This window comes from Urocampus carinirostris, chromosome 3, assembly GCF_059441175.1.
Source record: "Urocampus carinirostris isolate Australia breed hairy pipefish chromosome 3, RoL_Ucar_1.0, whole genome shotgun sequence".
Classification (NCBI taxonomy): domain Eukaryota; kingdom Metazoa; phylum Chordata; class Actinopteri; order Syngnathiformes; family Syngnathidae; genus Urocampus; species Urocampus carinirostris.
In genome coordinates this window covers 1639610-1661879 of record NC_142351.1, presented here as the reverse complement: position 1 = coordinate 1661879, position 22270 = coordinate 1639610, and the positions used below count along the sequence as shown (strand labels likewise).

At 43.5% G+C, this 22270-nt stretch overlaps 2 protein-coding genes across 2 annotated transcripts in view; one reads left to right on the top strand and one right to left on the bottom strand.

Annotated features, from left to right (window-relative positions):
• The window catches only part of LOC148368257 (uncharacterized), a 541253-nt gene that overhangs the window by 436675 nt on the left and 82308 nt on the right, over positions 1-22270 (bottom strand). The gene's annotated exons all lie outside the window — the stretch shown is intronic.
• LOC148368261 (activin receptor type-1B-like) overlaps positions 3511-22270 on the top strand; it is a 37158-nt gene continuing 18398 nt past the window's right edge. The window contains exon 1 of the mRNA XM_088330224.1: positions 3511-3700. Within this exon, the coding sequence (XP_088186350.1) occupies positions 3646-3700 (55 nt within the window). The 5' untranslated portion in view covers positions 3511-3645. The remainder of the gene's footprint in view (positions 3701-22270) is intronic.

Below are 22270 nucleotides of genomic sequence, written 5' to 3'. Positions count from 1 at the left end.
ATAGGAAAAAGGGAGGGGGTTGCACCCACGATCCGGGGATTGCTAGACCCGGGAAGCAGTTGGCTCTGAACGCGGAAGTGGGACTCCCGTGGCGAGCGATGGCGGTGTCGGAAACATAAAAAAACAGGTCGGTCGCCGGGATAGAAGAGCAAAAACGTGGTCAACATAGGAAACACGTCGAAAGCCAGGAGAGGAGAGTGGACGTGGTCAAATCAAAAAACAGATCGTTATTCAGTCACGCGTTATCCAATCAGAAACAGGTCCAGAAAAGAGGTAACAGGTAGGAAACAGGGCAAAAACAGGTCGATGGCCAGCACAGAGGAGCAAAAGCAGAAACAGGTCCAGAAACAGGTCCAGAAACAGGTATCAGGCAGGAAACGGGGCAAAAACAGGTTGATGGCCAGGACGCAGGAGCAAAACAGAAACAGGTCCAGAAACAGGTCGGCAACAGGTATCTGGCAAGAAACAGGGCAAAAACAGGTCGATGGCCAGGACAGAGGAGCAAAAGCAGAAACAGGTCCAGAAACAGGTCCAGAAACAGGCTGGCAACAGGTATCAGGCAGGAAACGGGGTAAAAACAGGTTGATGGCCGGGACGGAGGAGCAAAACAGAAACAGGTCGGCAACAGGTATCAGGCAGGAAACAAGGCAAAAATAGGTCGATGGCCGGGACGGAGGAGCAAAAGAAGAACCAGGTCCAGAAACAGGTCGGCAACAGGTATCCGGCAGGAAACAGGGCAAAAACAGGTGGATGAGGAGCAAAAGCAGAAACAGGTCCAAAAACAGGTCCAGAAACAGGCCGTCAACAGGTTTTAGGCAGGAAACAGGGAAGGATAGTGTCAAAGAGTACAAAAGCTTGCCGAGCTGAGAGCATAGGTTCGCAGACGGTCCGACAGCTTCCTCTCGGAAGAGGGGAGTTTAAAAAGAGTCCGACAGCCGATCAGGTCCCGTGGCTGGTACCCTGAATCAGCAATCATGACAGTGGTGGTATTTTGCTAGTATTACTGTGATTCTATTTTTTGTATTTTAGTATTTCTCTGCAAGTATTTTAACGGTATTTCCGTGGTGTTTTTGTGCTATTCTGTAGTAAAGAACTCAAAGATATGCTAAAATAATAGACTGACTTGCTGTGAGTAAATAGGTGCTAAGGTTTAGGACCCAATTCGGTGGATTTACCATGAGTTTTCAAAGGAAAACTCGGAAAAATGTCAAGAAACGGAATAGTGAGGGAAAGGATTGAGGAAAGGCGAGGGTCTCCTTTATTTTGGATCGGCTCAAGCTTTTCGGGGTTCCTTCCCGGCCACGGCCCTCCCCCTCGCCATTGTTCGAGGCCAAATCAGTTCAGCCGCGAAAAGCACGTCCCTGGCGAAAAAAACACGCCACGGACGCCGTTTTCACGCAGAACGCTCTCTCGCCATGCCCCGAAGCCTTCGAGATACGAGTTGAAAAGCATCCTTGGCTTTTGAGGCGTGAGCGTCGCTCGATCGTCAGGTGTGACCTCGGAGGAGGACAAGAGGCGCGCCTCCCCTTTAAATGGCGCGCACTGCCCCTTTAAATAGCTCGCCGGCTCACCGAGAAGGAGGGGCGACCGATGGGAGTTCCGGCTGCTTTTAGAGAACTGGCTTTTTTGGCTCGCTCTACTCAAAAGAGTCGGCTCTTTATATTTTGAGTTGCTTTTATGAAATTTTGACCAATCATGACATGATATTCGACTCGAAATCATATAAAAATCAATTTTGAAAAGGACTCGATATAATAAAAGCATTTATCTTTCCACGCTATCCTTTTTTCTTTCGTAATGTCGTTAAAATATAGCCATTACCAAAATTTTTTACTATGAAGAAGTAGGCATTGCCGACAGCTAGCTTGCGCTAATACTTGGGCTGGCTGCACCAGACCAACTAATCGCCAACAGTTTTTACAGCTAGCATGAGTAAGCTAACATCAACCTCTCTTCGCTAATACTTGGGCTGGCTACGCCAACTAATCGCCAACAGTGTTAACAGCTAGCTTGCGCTAATATTTGGGTATCCGTAGTCGGACACTCATCCCTGCAGAGCTTCCGAAGACGCTTTACTGCCAAAAACAACGGCGACCGGACGACGAAGGTGCTCTCGCTGAGTCCGATCGGGAGGTTTCTCATGCGCTGGTAACCATGGAAAGGAGTACCGTCCGTTTCGTGAGCAGAAGCGGGTCGAGTATCCAAAGATTTGACTCGAGTAAAAGTACCGTTACTTCTGTTTAGCTTGTTTTTCTTTTCTTTGTCTTCCTTTCATTTTTCTTTCTTACCTTTCTTCCTACTTCTGTACCTTTGCCTCCCTCTAACTTTTTTCTCCTTTTTTTCCTAGTTTTCATTGGCAGACAATATTCTGGAGACCACCGCAATACAAGTGTTCAATCAGACAATCTTACCGGAAGTCCGTCTATGACATTTTGAAGCAAGATTCGTTTTGGGAGGCATTGTATAGGTCAACGGGTAACCGCAACCTCTGCTTTCTGCTTGCCATCTGTTTACACATTTTTGTCTTAACAGCCAATTCTCAAAAGTTTCAGTTCGTTTTTTGTCTTAGAGGTCATTGGGAAACCGCAACTTCTGCTTACTGCTTGCCATCTGTTCACACATTTTTGTCTTAACAGCCAATTCTCAAAGGTTTCAGTTCGGTTTTTGTCCTAGAGGTCATCGGGAAACCGCAACTTCTGCTTACTGCTTGCCATCTGTTCACACATTTTTGTCTTAACAGCCAATTCTCAAAAGTTTCAGTTCGGTTTTTGTCTTATAGGTCATCGGGAAACCGCAACCTCTGCTTTCTGCTTGCCCTCTGTTCACACATTTTTGTCTCAATAAAAAAGAAGCCTTAGATAAGCCTCATAATGACTTCAACACACGCTATTGGTATCTCGATTAGCTATATCAGGTTTCACAAGTGTGCTTTCAAAATGGTAGACAAATAAGGGGCAACATCCATTGCAGCCCGGGCATTACCTCATGTTTTTGAGTTTCACCTTGCTATCATGTAGGTTTTAGATCAGGGAATGGTGTCCTAATAGTCTGTGGTTTGCAATAGTCTTTGATCTGTGCAGCCCTTTGAGACTCTTTGTGATTAAGGACCAAACAAATAAACAGGACTTGACATGTTGAGGTTTTGAGTTTTTCCTTGCCTTCAGGTAGGTTTTAGATCAGGGGGTGATGTCATAACAGTCTGCGGTCTGTTATAGTCTGTGGTATGTGCAGCCCTTTGAGACTCCTTGTGATTAAGGGAGTCACAAATAAAAAGGACTCGACTTGACTATTTTTGCCAAAATGTCTAAACGGACTGCACAGGTTAGGGTGCTCTTGCTGCTTCCTTCCTCCTTGCTCTCTTCTTTTTCCTTTTCACAATTCAAGGCCAAACATTGGTGGCGAGCCGGTTCCCGTCGATCACTTCAAAGAGTCGACTCATAGAGCCGTGACGTTTCTGAACGACATATCGATCTCTGAGTCAAAGCCGGCTCCCGCCTTTCGCCCGGAAGAGTCGGCTGACAGAGCCGTTTCGTTCGCGAGCGACACGCGAGTAGACGGGAGCGTTTGGCGTGCGTCTGCGGCTCGTCGCTGGTTCTCGTCCGGCGACTTTTTGTTATTGTTTCGGGCGATGGCGACGCTTCCAAAATGGCTGTGAAAGGAACGCTGCTGGCCCTCTTCGGGCTTTTCGTCGTCGGAGAAGGTGAGTTCGGAGCACAAGCGGTGGCGTTTTCGGGACACATTTTCGGGGGCTTTTGTCTGAGCGCCGCGCGCGCGCGCGCGTCTGGGTGTTTGCGCGTGCGCGCGGCCGTCCTCGCCATGGCGCCCCGAAGCGGATTTAGCTAACGAGCTAGCGCTGACCTAAATAATCACTATGGAGGGGAAAGTCGACTTCATTATGTCGGTGAAGAGGAGTAGAATAACAAAGGTTCCTGAGTATTTTGGTTTTCATGAGAAGCGAAGACTCTTGTTGCTTGTTTACGTCTGCTAGCTAACGAGATAACGCTCGTTTTCTTTTTAATTTCCACTTCCTGTGACGTCGAACGACTTCTTGAATGTTCATACATATTTCTGTTCTCTTTTTTTAATCTTACCAAAGTATATTTATTCATGTGTGCGTGTGTTTCTAAACGTGCTTTTGTGTTTGTGTGTGGGGGGTAGGGGTGGCAAAGGGGGGGCAGTTCTATGGGGGGTCTCAAAATGGAGGACAACGATCTTCTTCGAGTCAAGTCCTGTTTATTTGTTTGGCCCTTAATCACAAAGAGTCTCAAAGAGCTGCACAGATCAAAAACTATTGCAGACCACAGACTATGATGACACCATCTCCTGATCTAGAACTTACATGAGGGTAAATAATACACGGATATTGTCAACATAAAATAGAGGTTATTCATATGCTATAAAATAGAAATGTGTTTTAAATGTAAATAAATGTACATGCAAACATTTATATCAACATGCATTGTATCCATTTCATCAAATTACCGTATTTTCCGCACTATAAGGCGCACCGGGTTAAAGAGCGCACCCCGAAAAAATAGTTTTTGGTCCTATATTTGACATGCATAAGATGCACCGGATTATAAGGCGCTACAATGGGAACGTGGACAAAACAGTCAGATGGTTCAGTCCAACTTCTTATCCCCTTAACATTGTGTCCGTACGATGTCACTCAAATGCATCGTTCCATCATTCACGAGGTTAAAGTCTTGGGATTCAAGAAATGCCAACCATTCCTTAGTTTCTATTTTCTTTTTCGCTCACAACTTTACTGTGCATATGACAATAAACACTTGGAATTGAAATTCATTTAAAAATAGACACTCCATTCCATCCATTATCTGCACCGCTTATCACAGAAACATCGAGTTCAGTCTGAAACAAGATACAGGGAAAATATATAGCCGAAGTAGCTCACCGAAGTCGTTGTGTTCAATAATAATGTGCAGCCATGGTCCTCTTATATCCGTGAGGGTAGTCAATCCAGGAGAATAAAATATTTACAAATACAGAATAGTAAAAAAAATGCTTTCTGTATGCCGTCAAACCACGTGCTATACGCATTCATCTTTTTCGGCCAATTGCAGGCTTTGTTTTGCCGTTTAAGCCAATGCCAGCCTCTAAATGATAAAAAGGATCCGCCCCTTGACCTCCGAATAACTTCAGCCAATAGCGATCGATTCAAATGATGATTGACACATTGGTTAGCCAATGAAACGCCGGTATATAAATCCCAGCATACACCGCGGACGACTTGGCGCTCGGGGGAAAATCGAGTCGGCGGCTGCAAGTTAGTTGTAGTAGATTTAATATTGATCCATATATAAGGCGCACTGTATTATAAGGCGCATGGTCAGCTTTTGAAAAAAACTAAGACTTTTAGGTGCACCTTATAGTGCGGAAAAGACGGTAGTTTTTAAACATTCCGATCTAAAGTCATAAAAAGTCATAAGCAAAGTACAAAGTCATGTATTATATTACCTTTTCAAAGCACGCATTTGGTGTTCTGCATAATACAAAATCAAAATGCAAAAGTGTTTTTTCCTTACATTGAAAAAATCTTGATCAATGAAACAATTTCAAGATTAAAAAGATTGCAAATACAGAAACATGTACCGTATTTTCTGCACTATAGGGCGCACCAGGTTATAGGGCGCACCCCCAAAAAATAGTTTTTGGTCCTATATCTTCCATAGATAAGGCGCACCGGATGATAAGGCGCTACAACGGCAACGTGGACAAAACAGTCAGATGGTTCAGTCCAACTGATTACCCCCTTAACATTCCCAAAGCTTGCAAAGAAGCAAATACGTGTCGTAGACACGTGCGGATGCGGTGTCCGTACCATGTCACTCAAATGCATCGTTCCATCGTTCGGAAGGTAAAAGTCTTGGGATTCAAGAAATGCCAACCATTCCTTAGTTTCTATTTTCTTTTTCGCTCGCAACTTTACGGTGCATATGACAATAAACACTCGGAATTGAGTTGAATTCACTCAACTCATCACAGCAACATCAAGATGGTTCTAAAACAAGATACCGGGAAAATAGAAAGCCGCATAGCTCATCTAAGTTCTCACGTTCAATAATGATACGCAATCATGGTCTTCTTACAACCGTGAGTGTAGTAAATCCAGGAGAGTCAAATGTTGACAAATACAGACTAATGAAACATGTTTCTTTATGGCGTACTTTAGCAAGCTTGCTATTCAGTCATCTTTTTCGGCCAATTGCAGGCTTTGTTTTGGCCCTCTAGCCTATCCGAGGCTCCGAATTACTTCACCCAATAGCGATCGATTCAAATGATGATTGATTCGTTGGTTAGCCAATGAAACGCCGGTATATAAATCCCAGCATACACCGCGGACGACTCCACGTTCGGGGGAAAATCGAGTCGGCGGCTGTTGCGTAAGTTGCGAGACCTTGCGATTTTATATTGAGCCATATATAAGGCGCGCTGTATTATAAGGCGCATGGTCAGCTTTTGAAAAAAATGAAGACTTTTAGCTGCGCCTTATAGTGCGGAAAATACGGTAAATGAACACAATAGCATAACACTTAATATATGAGATCAAGGCAATGTATTCATGGATTGATGCGTTTTCTCCTTCATTTTGTCACTCGTTTAGTTTGTTGGGAGTTATGTTTGGTATGTTGTTGCGTATTTTGTAAAATACACAACACTTTAAAGTACATGAAAAATGCACAACGAGAAACGCGGACACGCCACAAAATACACGACTGAGAGCACGACAAAATAAACGACGGTCAAAATGGCTCAATACGAAACAAAAACCTGACAAATGACGACAAAGTACCTGAAAAAAAATCAATATTGAAATAAAATAAAACGACATAATCATGCAATTGAATTTTATTCTGGGAAAATTAAAAAAAAAAAGTTCCCTGAAGTCAAACGTGCACGTACTTTGTGATCTTTTGGTGTCAATGGGCTGCTGTAAACTGACATGAATTCTGCCATTCTGCTTCAACAATGATCTTTCAATTGAAATCAAACCAAAGTCATATTCTTTGTTAATCGCAAGGCAATTCAAGACTAAGAAGTCGAAATGGATGGTGTTGCAATAGAAATCAGAAAGGTTTAGGGGTGATAATGGACAAGAAATGAAGCTGGAAAACACACATCAGACACATACAAACTAAGGTATCTAAAAGCATTTTAATCAAGAATAAAGCCAAACTATTTTAAACTATAATGCATTGAATTTATGATATTGTTCTCTAGGTTTGCCATACTTAACATATTGTGCAGAACTCTGGGGCAAGAATGACAAAAGTTCCCTTTTTATCCTCCAAAAACCTGCAATTAGAACCATACACAGGGTAGGATATCCGGATCATACTCCTATTTTATTCCTGCAGTCCAAATGATTCAAATTGGATGATTTAGTCAAAATTTTCACTTCACGACATCCAGAAAACATCCATAAATGATTCATTCGGAAAGAGGGAAATTTTAAGTTAAGGGGCTGTCGTAATTTCATAATCCCAAAGGTGAGAACCAGCAGGAAAAGTATGTGTGTGTCTGTGTGCGGGGTCAAACTTTGGAATAATTGACAAGACCGGATCAAACAATGTCCAACGATTCACGCGTTCCGATTTAAATACAAAAAAACATTCCTGGAAGAATACAGAGAGGAAGAAAATGGGGTACGAGTGATGCGAGAGATTGGGAAGAGTGCGTCTAGAACAGGGGTGTCAAACTCATTTTAACTCTGGGGGCCACGCGATAGAACAAACATTCTCTCAGGGGCCGGACTAATGAGGAAGGAAGAATGAAAAGGAGAGATGGACAGAAAGAAAAAAAAAAGAAAGAAAAATAATGAAAAGGAAAGATGTCGACAAAGAAAGAAATACATAAATAAAGAAAGAAAAACAAAAGAAAGAAAAAAAACAAGAATGAAAAGGAAAGATGGACAGAAAGAAAAAAGAAAGAAAGAAAATAATGAAAAGGAAAGATGTCGACAAAGAAAGAAATACATAAATAAAGAAAGAAAAACAAAAGAAAGAAAAAAAAGAATGAAAAGGAAAGATGGGGGGAAAGAAAGAATAAAGGAAGAACAAAAAGCAAAGATGGGGAAAAAGAAAGAAAGACTAGTAGACTGAGAAGAATTAAAAGGAGAGAGAAATACATAAGAGAGAGGGGGAGAAAAAGAGAGGGTGGGACAAAAAGGGAGAGAGAGAGAGAGAATGTTAGAAACAAGAGAGATAAAAAGAGAAATAGTAAGAGAGGGGGGAAGAAATAGATAGAAAAAGAAATCCAAACAGAAATAGAGAGAATGAGAGAAGGAGAGAAAGAGAAGGGGGATGCAAGAGAGAGAGAGAGAGAAAAGACCGAAAAATGTGTATTGATTTGCAAAGAGCAGACTGGAGTCACACTTCCAGTCTTTGCACATTCTCATGTAAATATGGCCGTAGGGGGTCTTCTGGGGGGGTGTGAGTTTTGCTACTCGGCTCTTCTGATGCTCCGCAAACCAAAGACGCTCACTCCCCTTCTGGAGAAGGAGTCTGCTATCACAAAAGAAAAACTGTGGCTCTGTTTATAGGCAGGCCCGCTAAGGGATTGAATCCTGCCTGTCAGACAACACTCGGAGAAGCGCAAGAGAAAAACAAGCTTCAGGTTGAAATTGGTCCACTTGATGTTGCCACTGTCACTGTACTTGTATTTCTCTCTTTCTTTTCCACCCCTTTTCTCCCACTCTCTGTTTCTCTATTTTTCGCTTCCTTTGTTGCTCTTTGTCTCTTTCTCTCTCCGTGTCTTTTGAACTTCATTTGCTCTAACTTCCTTTTTTCCTTTCCTCTCTTTTCTCTTTCTCTCTTCCTACCCTTTGCGCTTTCTTTTCTCTCCTTCTGTCTTTCTATTTCTCTTTGGATTTTTTTAATTCGTCTCCCTTTCTTTTCCCCTCTCTCACGACGTTTTATCTCTTTTGTTTCTTACGCTCTCTACCTCTCTTTTTCTTTCTTTGTCCCGTCCTCTCTTCTTTTCCCTCCCTCTTTCTCTCATTTCTTTATCTCTTTTTCTTTCTCTCGAATCTACTCGTCCGGCCCCCGACAGAATGTTTGTTCTATCGTGTGACACCCCTGGTTTACATGCAGGCTAGGAAATATTGCCAGCGTATAATAATAATAATAATCTGACAGAAAGTTTTTGTACATCTGCCAATTTTCCGTTTTCTGAGGACTTAAAGCATCATGGGATTTGTAGTACAAGGAAAAATGATCCAGGCAAACTCCTGTTAATGCGTTAAAAAGCTTCACGTTGATTGGTTGTTTCTATAGGACATTTTTTATAGTCTGCCCCTGAGACGAGATAGATAGTTTATACCTCCCCGTAGGGAAATTCACACTTCCAGCAGTATCCTTGTGTTGTTTATAAACAGATGAACAGGATGGCCTCGGGGTGCTGTGTTGTCGTTTAGCAACAGCGGAGTGAATGACGTCACACGCTAGGCCAAAAGTTGGACGTCCCTGCAGCTGATGGAAATCTATCTTCCTATTCACGTAGATGGAGAGTCCGCCTCCTCCGCTTCGCGCAGGCTTTTGTGTCTCTGTCTAACAGCGCTGATGCCGGGTAGCTCCACGTTAGCGTCCGGGATGCTAGACCTGGCCCAGGAGTTCGGCAAACTGCACTCCCTGTACGCTTTTTTCACCAGCGCAGCCAGTCGGTCGGTCTTATTTGGTACCATGATTACGGACGGTACCGAAGGCTTATAACGCCGCTAGCCGCTTAGCCTTAGCTCCGGCTCTGCAGCCACGATAGGGCCTCCTCATCACGCCGGCATGAGAATCCTTTAGAGCAAGGAGTTGATTCCTGGAATAAACGCATTTTTGTGCGTTAAAACCCATAACCATAGGATAGAAAGTCATCCAAAGTGTGGTTGTCAAACGGGACAAAAAACAGGAGCAGACACCTAAAACCATAAATCCCAAAAAGAGCGAAATAACACGGAGCTGCGGAAAAGACCGCCGAGTAAAACCCATTGGTGTATCCGTCCCTATTAAGCGTAAGATCTTTTTCAAACGAAGGGGCGGGTCAATCGATTTGTCGATCGGTGATAAAAGAATCAGCGACCACAGCAACCGACCGGTAGTTGGACCCATTTCCGTTTTATCGTCTACCCCCGGGGACCAAATGCTACCTGTGTATCCGTCCATATATAGTGTTAGTCTTCTTTTGCCGGCCACGTACGCGCTGTAGTACCGTTGCATCCGACTCAAACATTTTGCCGAACGAAATCTCGTCTCCCGTTTGGACCAGCGGAAAATCTGAACCGACTGAGAGTTGCCCTAAAACCTTTTCGATTAAATTACCGTATTTTCCGCACTATAAGGCGCAGCTAAAAGTCTTCATTTTTTTCAAAAGCTGACCATGCGCCTTATAAGACAGTGCGCCTTATATATGGATCAATATTAAATCGCAAGGTCTCGCAACTTACGCAACAGCCGCCGACTCGATTTCCCCCCGAACGTGGAGTCGTCCGCAATGTATGCTGGGATTTATATACCGGCGTTTCATTGGCTAACCAATGTGTCAATCATCATTTGAATCGATCGCTATTGGCTAAAGTTATTCGGAGCCTCGGATTGGCTAGAGGGCCGAAACAAACCCTGCAATTGGCCGAAAAAGATGACTGAATAGCAAGCTTGCTAAAGTACACCATAAAGAAACATGTTTTATTAGTCTGTATTTGTAAATATTTGACTCTCCTGGATTTAGTTCACTCACGGTTGTAAGAAGACCATGATTGCGTATCATTATTGAACGTGAGAACTTCTATTTTCCCGATATCTTGTTTTAGAACGATCTCGATGTTTCTGTGATGAGTTGAGTGAATTCAACTCAATTCCAAGTGTTTATTGTCATATGCACAGTAAAGTTGCGAGCGAAAAAGAAAATGGAAACTAAGGAATGGTTGGCATTTCTTGAATCCCAAGACTTGAACCTTTCGAATGATATTTGAAATGACGCATTTGAGTGACATCGTAGGGACACCGCATCCGCACGTGTCTACGACACGTATTTGCTTCTTTGCAAGCTTTGGGAATGTTAAAGGGGTAATCAGTTGGACTGAACCGTCTGACTGTTTTGTCCACGTTCCCATTGTAGCGCCTTATCATCCGGTGCGCCTTATCTATGGAAGATATAGGACCAAAAACTATTTTTTGGGGGTGCGCCCTATAACCCGTTGCGCCCTATAGTGCGGAAAATACGGTAATGGCGGACTAGACGCTTTAAACTGCGAAGGATTCCGAAGGTTTTGTTGTTTTCGTTCTCCGGAGCAGCCGCTCGACACCCTGGAACAATTTTAGGTCTTCAAATGGCGCCCTCATTTTTGTGAAAAGCCAGCACCAACCGGACCCCCTTTTGAGGAGCGACCTGACATCTGGAAACGTTCATTTAGTCCAGGGATCGCAAGCTGCGGCTCTAGCGCTAATCGTGGACCCCTTCAAACGCAATGGTATTAGAACCATGTCCATATAGAATAAAATACGATAGTATTTATTGTCATTGATTACAACACAGTGAACATAGTAACAAGATTCGACGTGGCGCTTGTTAGGGAAAAAAACTAGATTACAAATGTAGCGTTTAGCAAATTGTTCGAATGAATGATCTGACTCCATTCACCAAACACAAACTTTATTCTCCTAACAATGCGTGCTCGTTTCTTAATGGGAACATATTGACAAGAGACAGGCTTTTCCACACGGTGGCAGATTTATTTTCTTAAAGTATTTATTAAGTGAATTCCATCGAATTTAGCCGAATTATTGTCGAATTAGTCTTCGTCGAGCCTCCCATCTCTCTTCTCTCTCTTTTCCGTCTTCTGTCTTTTTGACACGTCGGAGCATCGGCCCCTCCCCCATGGACGGGCCAGAAACTCCCCACTTTGTCCGACCGGTGCATCACAAAAACCCCCCTGGCCCCCATGGGGCGTGTCAGGTGCCAACTTCACCTCCTCCTCGCAGAAAGACGCCGCCGTGTCTAAAGGACTCACAACAAGAAAGCTTATCAGCCACTTGTCTCCTTTTCCCGCGTCAAGCCTTGTCCCCGTTCTTGTTAATCCGTAAACATCATTCTTGTCCGGGCCACACTGACCCCAAGCCTTCCCTGTGAAAAATCCCTACTGCATTCAACAAATGTCATTTGTATTACCGTAAATTCTGGACTATAAGCCACTACTTTTTTCCCAAATGTTCAGCCCTGTGGCTCATTCAGTGAAGCGGCTAATTTATGGAATTTTTCTAACTCTTTGAAATTAAGGGCCAAACAAATAAACATGACTTGACATGTTGAGGTTTTTGAGTTTTTCCTTGCCCTCATGTAGGTTTTAGATCAGGGGATGGTGTCATAAGAGTCTGTAGTTTGCAATAGTCTTTGATCTATGCAGCCCTTTGGAACTCTTTGTGATTAAGGGCGTCACAAATAAACAGGACTTGACTTCAAGTTCCTCATGCGAAAGTTTTTTAGTTTTACCTTGTCCTCATGTCGGTTTTAGATCAGGGGATGGTGTCATAATAGTCTGTGGTTTGTGCAGCCCTTTGAGAATCTTTGTGATTAAGGGCGTCACAAATAAACATGACTTCACTTGACTTTCCTCATGTTGAGGTTTTTGAGTTTTTCCTTGCCCTCATGTAGGTTTTAGATCAGGGGATGGTGTCATAAGAGTCTGTAGTTTGCAATAGTCTTTGATCTATGCAGCCCTTTGGAACTCTTTGTGATTAAGGGCGTCACAAATAAACAGGACTTGACTTCAAGTTCCTCATGCGAAAGTTTTTTAGTTTTACCTTGTCCTCATGTCGGTTTTAGATCAGGGGATGGTGTCATAATAGTCTGTGGTTTGTGCAGCCCTTTGAGAATCTTTGTGATTAAGGGCGTCACAAATAAACATGACTTCACTTGACTTTCCTCATGTTGAGGTTTTTGAGTTTTCCCTTGCCCTCATGTAGGTTTTAGATCAGGGGATGGTGTCATAATAGTCTGTGGTTTGCAACAATATGTGTTCTATGCAACCCTTTGAGACTTATTGTGATTCAGGGCCAAACAAATAAACAGGACTTGACTTGACCTTAAGGTTGCCCTAGTGGCTCACTGGAGTTTTGTCAAAAATTGTTAGCAACAAGGTGGGGAAACCGTTTTTTAGAAATGTTAGGATTTCTGTTAGAGGACCAACGCGACACAAACCATTTTCAAGGTTTCGCAACGCTTTGGGAATGTTTCCAACAGATTTTTGAATCCCTTCTTTGCATGGCGCAGAAGTCAATGGAACGAGACCAAGAGGAATTGACGTGGATGGATGGTATTATGGAAGCTAGAGCTCTTGTTGGTGATAGAAATGAGTAGTGAGGTGTTGTAAAAGGATAGTGGGATTCTAAGGGATGGGCCGGGCACCTGTATGATGCGGCAGGGGTAAACCAGTGAAAGCTGTTGAAGAGTGTGGTTGTGTCACCCTGACCCACGGCTGCTTTCTGGTGTCCCGTTTCATCCGGAGGGACGAAAGCAGGACCGACTCGGGTGCCGAGGTGCCTAACTTCTTTGGGTTTTCGGGCATTTCGGGTTGTCCGTCTCCGGTTCAGTCAGAGCGAGCGGAGCGCTCTGCCTTTTTGTTTGTTTTGCGAAAGCGTCCGTCTTGATTTAGGGCCCAGACAAATGGTGGTGTTGTTGGCTCCATTGCCGGTGGAGAGCGACTCGTGCTCGTTTGCCTGACACAATCTGTCTGGTGTGTATTCCGCACTCGCCGCGTGATCCCGTTCGGCAACTGCGTTGGCCCGCGGCGAGCGAGCTAGCTAGCTAGGGCGTGTCCCTATCCGTGCCTTATCAGTTGGATTTCCACTTTGAGGAGTTGTTTTCCTCGGGAACGACTTCCTAAGTGTCCTTTTCCGATGCCTGCACTCGAAACGCGGACTGAAAAGCACACACGGTCTCATCAACACGACCCAGAAAATCATGGGCGGTTCTCGGGCCAGTCTGGAGGACATTGCCGGCTGGCGATACTGCAGAAGAGCCATCAACATTATGATGGGCTCTTTGGGGCGGCAGTAGCTCAGGAGGTAGAGCGCTCGTCTTGGGATCAAGGGATCCCCGTTCGAATCCTGGCTCGTCCGTGTTACATGTGGAAGTGTCCTTGGGTAAGACACTGAACCCCTAATAACTCCAATAAGCAGGTTAGCGCCTTACATAGCTGCAAGGCCGCTATTGGGAAATGTGGAGCACATTGTAAAGCGCTTTCGGAAGTCATTGACTTGAAAAGCGCTAGAGAAATGCAGTTCATTTCATTTGACCTGCTGCTTTCTCTTTAGAGAAACAAAAGAGATAAAAAGTCATGAGAGCGGGGGGGAAAGAAAGGGAAAGGAAGAAAGAAATCCAAAAAGAAATGGAAGACAGAAGGAGAGAAAAGAGAAAAGAGCGTGACGGGTAGGAAGAGAGAAAGAAAAAGGAAAAAAGGAAGTTAGAGCAAATGAAGTTAAAAAGACACGGAGAGAGAAAGAGACAAAGAGCAACAAGGGAAGAGAAAAAGAGAGACACAGAGAATGAAAGAGACAGAGTGGGAGAAAAGGGGTGGAAAAGAGAGAGAGAGAGAGAGAGAGAGAGAGAAATAAATTCAAGTACAGTGTCTTTGTTGGAGGCACCTGGCTTTGGCAACATCAAGTGGACATATTTCAACCTGCAGCTTGTTTTTCTCTTACGCTTCTCTGAGTGTTGTCTGACACCTGTGGTCTAGAACTATGCTTAACTTTGTTGTTATTGTTGCTATTGTTATATCATAACTGTTATTATTAATATTATCACTATTGTTGTATCATTTGATAGGGAAGATGAAGGGGGAGGGAATAGAAGCAACCCTTTTCCAACATATTATGGAACATTATTTTGTTATTGTTTTTTGTTCTGTTTTTCTTTTAATGTTCCAATAAAGTTTTCATTCATTTGTTCAAGGAGGTCATTCAAATCCTGCAAGAGAATTACAATCCTCCCAAGTGGAAGTTTAGAGAAAGGCTTTTTATTTGAATGAGCCACAAACGGACAGGGTCGGGTAGGGTTACTTCAACTGGATTACCGTATTTTCCGCACTATAGGGCGCACCCCGAAAAAATAGTTTTTGGTCCTATATTTGACATGCATAAGATGCACCGGATTATAAGGCGCTACAATGGGAACGTGGACAAAACAGTCAGATGGTTCAGTCCAACTGATTACCCCCTTAACATTCCCAAATCTTGCAAAGAAGCAAATACGTGTCGTAGACACGTGCGGATGCGGTGTCCGTACGATGTCACTCAAATGCATCGTTCCATCATTCGGAAGGTTCAAGTCTCGGGATTCAAGAAATGCCAACCATTCCCTAGTTTCTATTTTCTTTTTCGCTCGCAACTTTACTGTGCATATGACAATAATCACTTGGAATTGAGTTGAATTCACTCAACTCATCACAGCAACATCAAGATGGTTCTAAAACAAGATACCGGGAAAATATAAAGCCGCATCGCTCATCTAAGTTCTCACGTTCAATAATGATACACAATCATGGTCTTCTTACAACCGTGAGTGTAGTAAATTCAGGAGAGTCAAATATTTACAAATACAGACTAATGAAACATGTTTCTTTATGGCATACTTTAGCAAGTTTGCTATTCAGTCCTCTTTTTCGGCCAATTGCAGGCTTTGTTTTGGCCCATTAGCCTATCCGAGCCTCCGAATAACTTAAGCCAATTGCGATCGATTCAAATGATGATTGATTCGTTGGTTAGCCAATGAAACGCCAGTATATAAATCCCAGCATACACCGCGGACGATTCCACGTTCGGGGGAAAATCGAGTCGGCGGCTGTTGCATAAGTTGCGACACCTTGCGATTTAATATTGAGCCATATATAGGGCGCACTGTATTATAAGCCGCGTGGTCAGCTTTTGAAAAAAATGAAGCCTTTTAGGTGCGCCTTAAAGTGCAGAAAATACGGTACTTTCAATGACTTTTGGATGACTCCAATAGCAAATATGCAATTAAAAGACGAAAGAAACTAAATAGGACTCAAATGAGTAAATTTTGTGCAGGCTCGGGGAGTAACGGAATACACGGAAGGGCAAAAAGCTGTTTGGATTGATTTTCATTTTGTTTCTGTGGCATTTGATGTTGGTTTTGCCGGAGATCAAAGAGATCAAAGCCAGGAGTGAAAGCTTACCACGCGTTGTGAGTCATCATTTTATTCCTTTTTTAGTTTTTTTTGTCTTTTATTAGCATATTTGGTATTGGAGTCATCCAAAAGTCATTGAAAGTACCGTAATTTCCGCACTATAAGGCGCAGCTAAAAGGCTTCATTTTTTTCAAAAGCTGACCATGCGCCTTATAATACAGTGCGCCTTATATATGGCCCAATATTAAATCGCAAGGTCTCGCAACTTATGCAACAGCCCCCAACTCGATTTTCCCCCGAACGTGGAGTCGTCCGCGGTGTATGCTGGGATTTATATACCGGCGTTTCATTGGCTAACCAACGTGTCAATCATCATTTGAATCGATCGCTATTGGCTAACGTTATTCGGAGCCTCGGATAGGCTAGAGGGCCAAAACAAACCCTGCAATTGGCCGAAAAAGATGACTGTGAATAGCAAGCTTTCTAAACTATGCCATAAAGAAACATGTTTCATTAGTCTGTATTTGTAAATATTCTACTCTCCTGGATTGACTTCACTCACGGTTGTAAGAAGACCATGATTGCGTATCATTATTGAACGTGAGAACTTAGGTGAGTTATGCGGCTTTCTATTTTCCCGGTATCTTGTTTTAGAACAATCTTGATGTTGCTGTGATGAGTTGAGTGAATTCAACTCAATTCCAAGTGTTTATTGTCATATATACAGTATAGTAGCGAGCGAAAAAGAAAATAGAAACTAGGGAATGGTTGGCATTCCTTGAATCCCAAGACTTGAACCTTCCGAATGATGGAACGATGCATTTGAGTGACATCGTACGGACACCGCATCTGCACGTGTCGACGACACGTATTTGCTTCTTTGCAAGCTTTGGGAATGTTAAGGGGGTAAGAAGTTGGACTCAATCATCTGACTCTTTTGTCCACGTTCCCATTGTAGCGCCTTATCATCCGGTGCGCCTTATCTATGGAAAAAATAGGACCAAAAACTATTTTTTGGGGGTGCGCCCTATAACCCGGTGCGCCCTATAGTGCGGAAAATACGGTAATCCAGTTGAAGTAACCCTACCCAACCCTACAAACGGACGTCATCATTGATTGCTCTTTGAAGATTTGGTGTCTGGAATCTTATCAGAGGTGGTTTGTGGCTCTCCAGATGGACTACTTTGAAGGCTTATCCAGAGAACATGTCTCCATTGTGAGCGCTGCTGGTTTTCTCATTCTAAGCGGGAATTTTCAAAAGACTATGAATTCCTGCAAGATTTCCACAAGATTGCCAAAGATGGTGAGATGGACTCACGTTCTGGCGGTCTCTGACCTGGATTTACTCTAGCCCACAGGTGTCAAGCATGTGGCCCGCGGGCCTGATCCGGCCCGCAAGACATTCCAAAATCAATCACACTAGAACAATGAGTTGAAGTTTTCAATATGGCGACATCAAGTTGCCACTCACAAAACAACTATAGCGGCCTCTCTCTTTCTTCCTCTCACACTCTTATTTTCTTCTCACTTTTCACTCTCTCTTTCTATCTCTCTCTTTCTTTTACTCTCTCTCTTTCTTTTATCTCTTCTTTCTTTCTCACCCTCTCTTTTTATTTCTCTTTTGACCTCTTGTTTTTTTCCTCACTTTCTCTTTTTTTTCTCTCTCTTTAGCCATGTCTTTTTTTTCACTTTCTCTCTTCCGCACTCTTTTTTTCTCTCAGTATCTCACACTCGCTCATTTTCCCTGTCTCTTTCTCCTTCTCCTCTCCCATTCTTTTATTTTCTTTCTCTCTCTCTTTCTATATTGAGCTCTCTTTATTTATCTCTCCCTTTCATGTGTTTCTCTTTACTTCTCTCTTTTTTTCCTTTCTTTCTTCTTCACCCTCTTTCTTTCGCTATACAGTAATCCACTAGTCCGGCCCCTGAGAGATTTTTTTTCTAGCATGTGGCCCCGGGCTAAAATGAGTTTGACACCCCTGCTCTAGCCTCTAGCCAAATCAGTGGCTAGCCTTGCTTTAGCCTTTAGCGTCGCTGTAGAAGTTAAAACTGAATAATTGAGGTCAGTGCCACTAGCATGAGCTGCTCAACTCATGCTAGCATTGCAGACATAGTTGCTAGCTGCTAATGTTCTTGCATGGATGCTTAATTAAGGATTTCATCTAAAGCATGTCCAGAAAGTAGATTCCTTTCTGAAATATTGTAAAAACTTGGATATTGGTTTGAGAATCTGAATGCTATTCTTGAAAAATTTCCCATTCCTTATTGTGACTACCTTTCAGGATAGATAGATAGATAGATAGATAGATAGATACTTTGTTCATCCTTGTAGGGAAATTCCTCGGGGTGCTGTGTTGAAGTTTAGCAACAGCGGAGTGCATGACGTCACACCCTAGGCTAAAAGTTCGACGTCCCTGCGGCAGATGGGAAATCTTTGTGCCCAGGGTTACACCGCCTCTTCTCCGCCTCTTCTCCGCTTCCCGCAGGCTAAAGTGTCTCTGTCTGCCCTAACAGCGCTGAAGCCGGTTAGCTCCACGTTAGCGTCCGGGATGTTAGCCAGGTTTCCGTAAAACACAGCAAACGGCACTCCCAGTACGCTTTGATGTTTTTCACCAGCACAGCCAGTTCCTCGGTCTTATTTGGTACCATGATTACGGACGGTACCGACGCCACTAGCCGCTTAGCCTTAGCTCCGGCTCTGCATCCACGATAGGGCCCCCTCATCACGCCGGCACCAGAATTCCTTAGGGCTAGAAGAGCATTCCATTGACCTTGGGTACGTCTCGGATTGGGATTTGAGGCCAATTCGACAGGAACGATAAGGGGTTAGGGTCCTACTGCTAACATACAAAATTTTCCTCCGACTTTTGCTGATTTTTGAGACTTTTCGTGATTAAGATTCACGGTTGACGGACCCCTTAAGCTTCGTCGAGTGACCAATGAGGAGGCAACTCTGGACAGCCTTCTCCACTGTTGACGGTCCCTGGCCTGTTCCTGGCTGGTGGCAAAGGGTTAAGGACTGTACAAATAAACTCGACTTTGATAAGATATCCGAATGTTTTCCGTGTCTGTTCGATCTTAACCTCATTTGTTTGCGATCAGACTCTATTGCCGCCCCCCCCCCCCCCCCCCCCCCCCGCCGCCATTAGAAGCGATTTTTTTTGATTTGGGTCAAGTTTGTGGTGGTCTGCCGTCAATAAGGATGTTTGCCGGCCTCTAATTGGTGCAGCAGACGACGCGCACTCACATTGACCCGGCCCGCGCTCCTATTAATGGAGGAACGGGACCCCGAACGCCCCCCGATTGAATTCCCAAATGGCCGTCTGCTTCGTATGCCACCTATCCAAATGCGGAAGATCCATACTTCTCGTTAGTCCTGGATTCCGTACTCCATTTTTCGGCCTCTAAGTGCTTTCTATATGGTCTGCATTTGCATTTTTATAGAGCGCTTTTCAAGTCACTGAAGAGCTCCCAAAGCGCTTTACAATATGCTTCACACTTACCAATTCACACACACACTCACACACCGATAGGGAGTCAGCCATGCAAGGCGTCAACCTGCGTATTGGGGGCATTAGGGATTCAGTGTCTTGCCCAAGGACACTTCCACATATAACAGGAAGGAGCCGGGAATCGAGCCTGCGATCTCATGATCCCAAGACGAAATTTTCTGGAGGACTTGGGGTCTTTCAGAAGCTCACAATCCTATTCTGATTAAGGGCCGTAAGATCGGATGATAAAACTATTATTTGGGTGTTTGTTTTCTCTCACGGAGATTTAGTCTCCTGTTGTGTTTATCGACTTTCATTATGTAGAAAAATGTTTGAATCTATGCTTAAAACACACTTCTACTCTGTAGCATATGAATAACCTAGATGTTATGTTGGCAATATCTGTGTATTATTTGCCCTCATGTAGGTTTTAGATCAGGGGATGCTGTCATAAAAGTCTGTGGTCTGTGCAGCCCTTTAAGACTCTTTGTGATTAAGGGCCTCACAAATAAACAGGACTAGACATGTTGAGGTTTTGAGTTTTTCCTTGCCCTCTTGTCGGTTTTAGATCAGGGGATGCTGTCATAACAGTCTGTGGCTAGCAATAGTCTGTAGTCTGTGCAGCCCTTTGAGACTCTTTGTGATTCAGGGCCGAACAAATAAACAGGACTTGACTTGAGGTTTTTGAGTTTTTCCTCGCCCTCATGCCGGTTTTAGATCAGGGGATGGTGTCATAACAGTCTGTACTTTGCAGTAATCTGAGGTCTGTGCACCCCTTTGAGACTCTTTGAGACTCTTAAGGGCCAAACAAATAAACAGGACTTGACTTTTCTCTAACTCAGGAAAACTCCTGCAAATTGTAACGTGAAACCAATGGCACACTAACACTCATTGAAAGGCATTTGATTTCCCGATTTAAAACGTCTTTTTATTTCTTTTGGAATGAAAATCTTGCCCTGGATTTGGGAACTTGACTGTTAGATATGGAACGGGAGAACGAGCTCGCTTATGACGATTAAAAGCCGGAAGCGAAGAGTCTGAGACGCAGACCTAATCCAACGATCCTTCCCGGAGAAGGGATCGATGGAGACGCGCTCGTTCGTCTGCCTTTTCTGCCTGCGGCTGTTTGTCTCGGTCGAGGCGTCTCGGCGCCGTCTCGTCTCTTGTAGAAAAGAATGGCTACAAATATATATATATATATATGCCCGCAAAGAAATGAACAATCCGTCCCGTCATACTCGAATGCAGTATTTTTCAAGCCTTTTTGAAGCAAGGTACAAAAAAGTCATCTCAAATATTTCACTGTACTACCTCATGAGTAGGTCATTAGTACCATATTTTCCGCACTATAAGGCGCACCGGGTTAAAGGGCGCACCCTGAAAAAATAGTTTTTGGTCCTATTTTTGACATACATAAGGCGCACCGGATAATAAGGCACTACAACGGGAACGTGGACAAAACAGTCAGATGATTCAGTCCAACTTCTTACCCCCTAGACACGTGCGGATGCGGTGTCCGTACGATGTCACTCAAATGCATCGTTCCATCATTCGGAAGGTTAAAGTCTTGGGATTCAAGAAACGCCAACCATTCCTTAGTTTCCATTTTCTTTTTCGCTCGCAACTTTACTGTGCATATGACAATAAACACTTGGAATTGAGTTTCATTTAAAAATAGACACTCCATTCCATCCATTATCTGAACTGCTTAGCACAGAAACATCGAGTTCAGTCTGAAACAAGATACAGGGATAATATATATAGCCGGAGTAGCTCACCGAAGTCGTTGTGTTCAATAATAATGTGCAGCCAATCTCCTCTTATATCCGTGAGTGTAGTCAATCCAGGAGAGTAAAATATTTACAAATACATAATGGTAAAACATGTTTCCTCAATGCTGTCAACCCAACGTGCTATTCACGTTCATCTTTTTCGGCCAATCGCAGGCTTTGTTTTGCCGTTAAGGGGGTAAGAAGTTGGACTCAATTATCTGACTGTTTTGCCCACGTTCCCATTGTAGCGCCTTATCATCCGGTGCGTCTTATCTATGTCAAAAATAGGACCAAAAACTATTTTTTCAGGGTGCGCCCTATAACCTGGTAATTTGATGCAGGCTTCCGATCGGCGGCCGAGTATGCAAATTGCCAAAATAACCGAAATTGAAGCTCTTTGAGACTCTTTGTGATTAAGGACCAAACAAATAAACATGACTTGACTTGACATGTTGAGGTTTTGAGTTTTCCCTTGCCCTCATGTAGGTTTTAGATGAGGGGATGGTGTCAGAATAGTCTGTAGTTTGCAATCATCTGTGGTCTGTGCAGCCCTTTGAGACTCTTTGGGATTAAGGGCCAAACAAATAAACAGGACTTGACTTGACATGTTTTTGAGTTTTTCCTTGCCCTCATGTAGGTTTTAGATCAGGGGATGGTGTGATAATAGTCTGTGGTTTGCAATCATCTGTGGTCTGTGCAGCTCTTTGAGAGTCTTTGGGATCAAGGGTGTCACAAATAAATACATAAACATGACTTCCTACATTTATTTCTCCTATGGCAGGATGGCTCCTCCATATTGTCCCAAAAGTTCTTCAGATTCCAGATTCAGATTCAGATCTACTTTATTGTCTTTCTAGTAC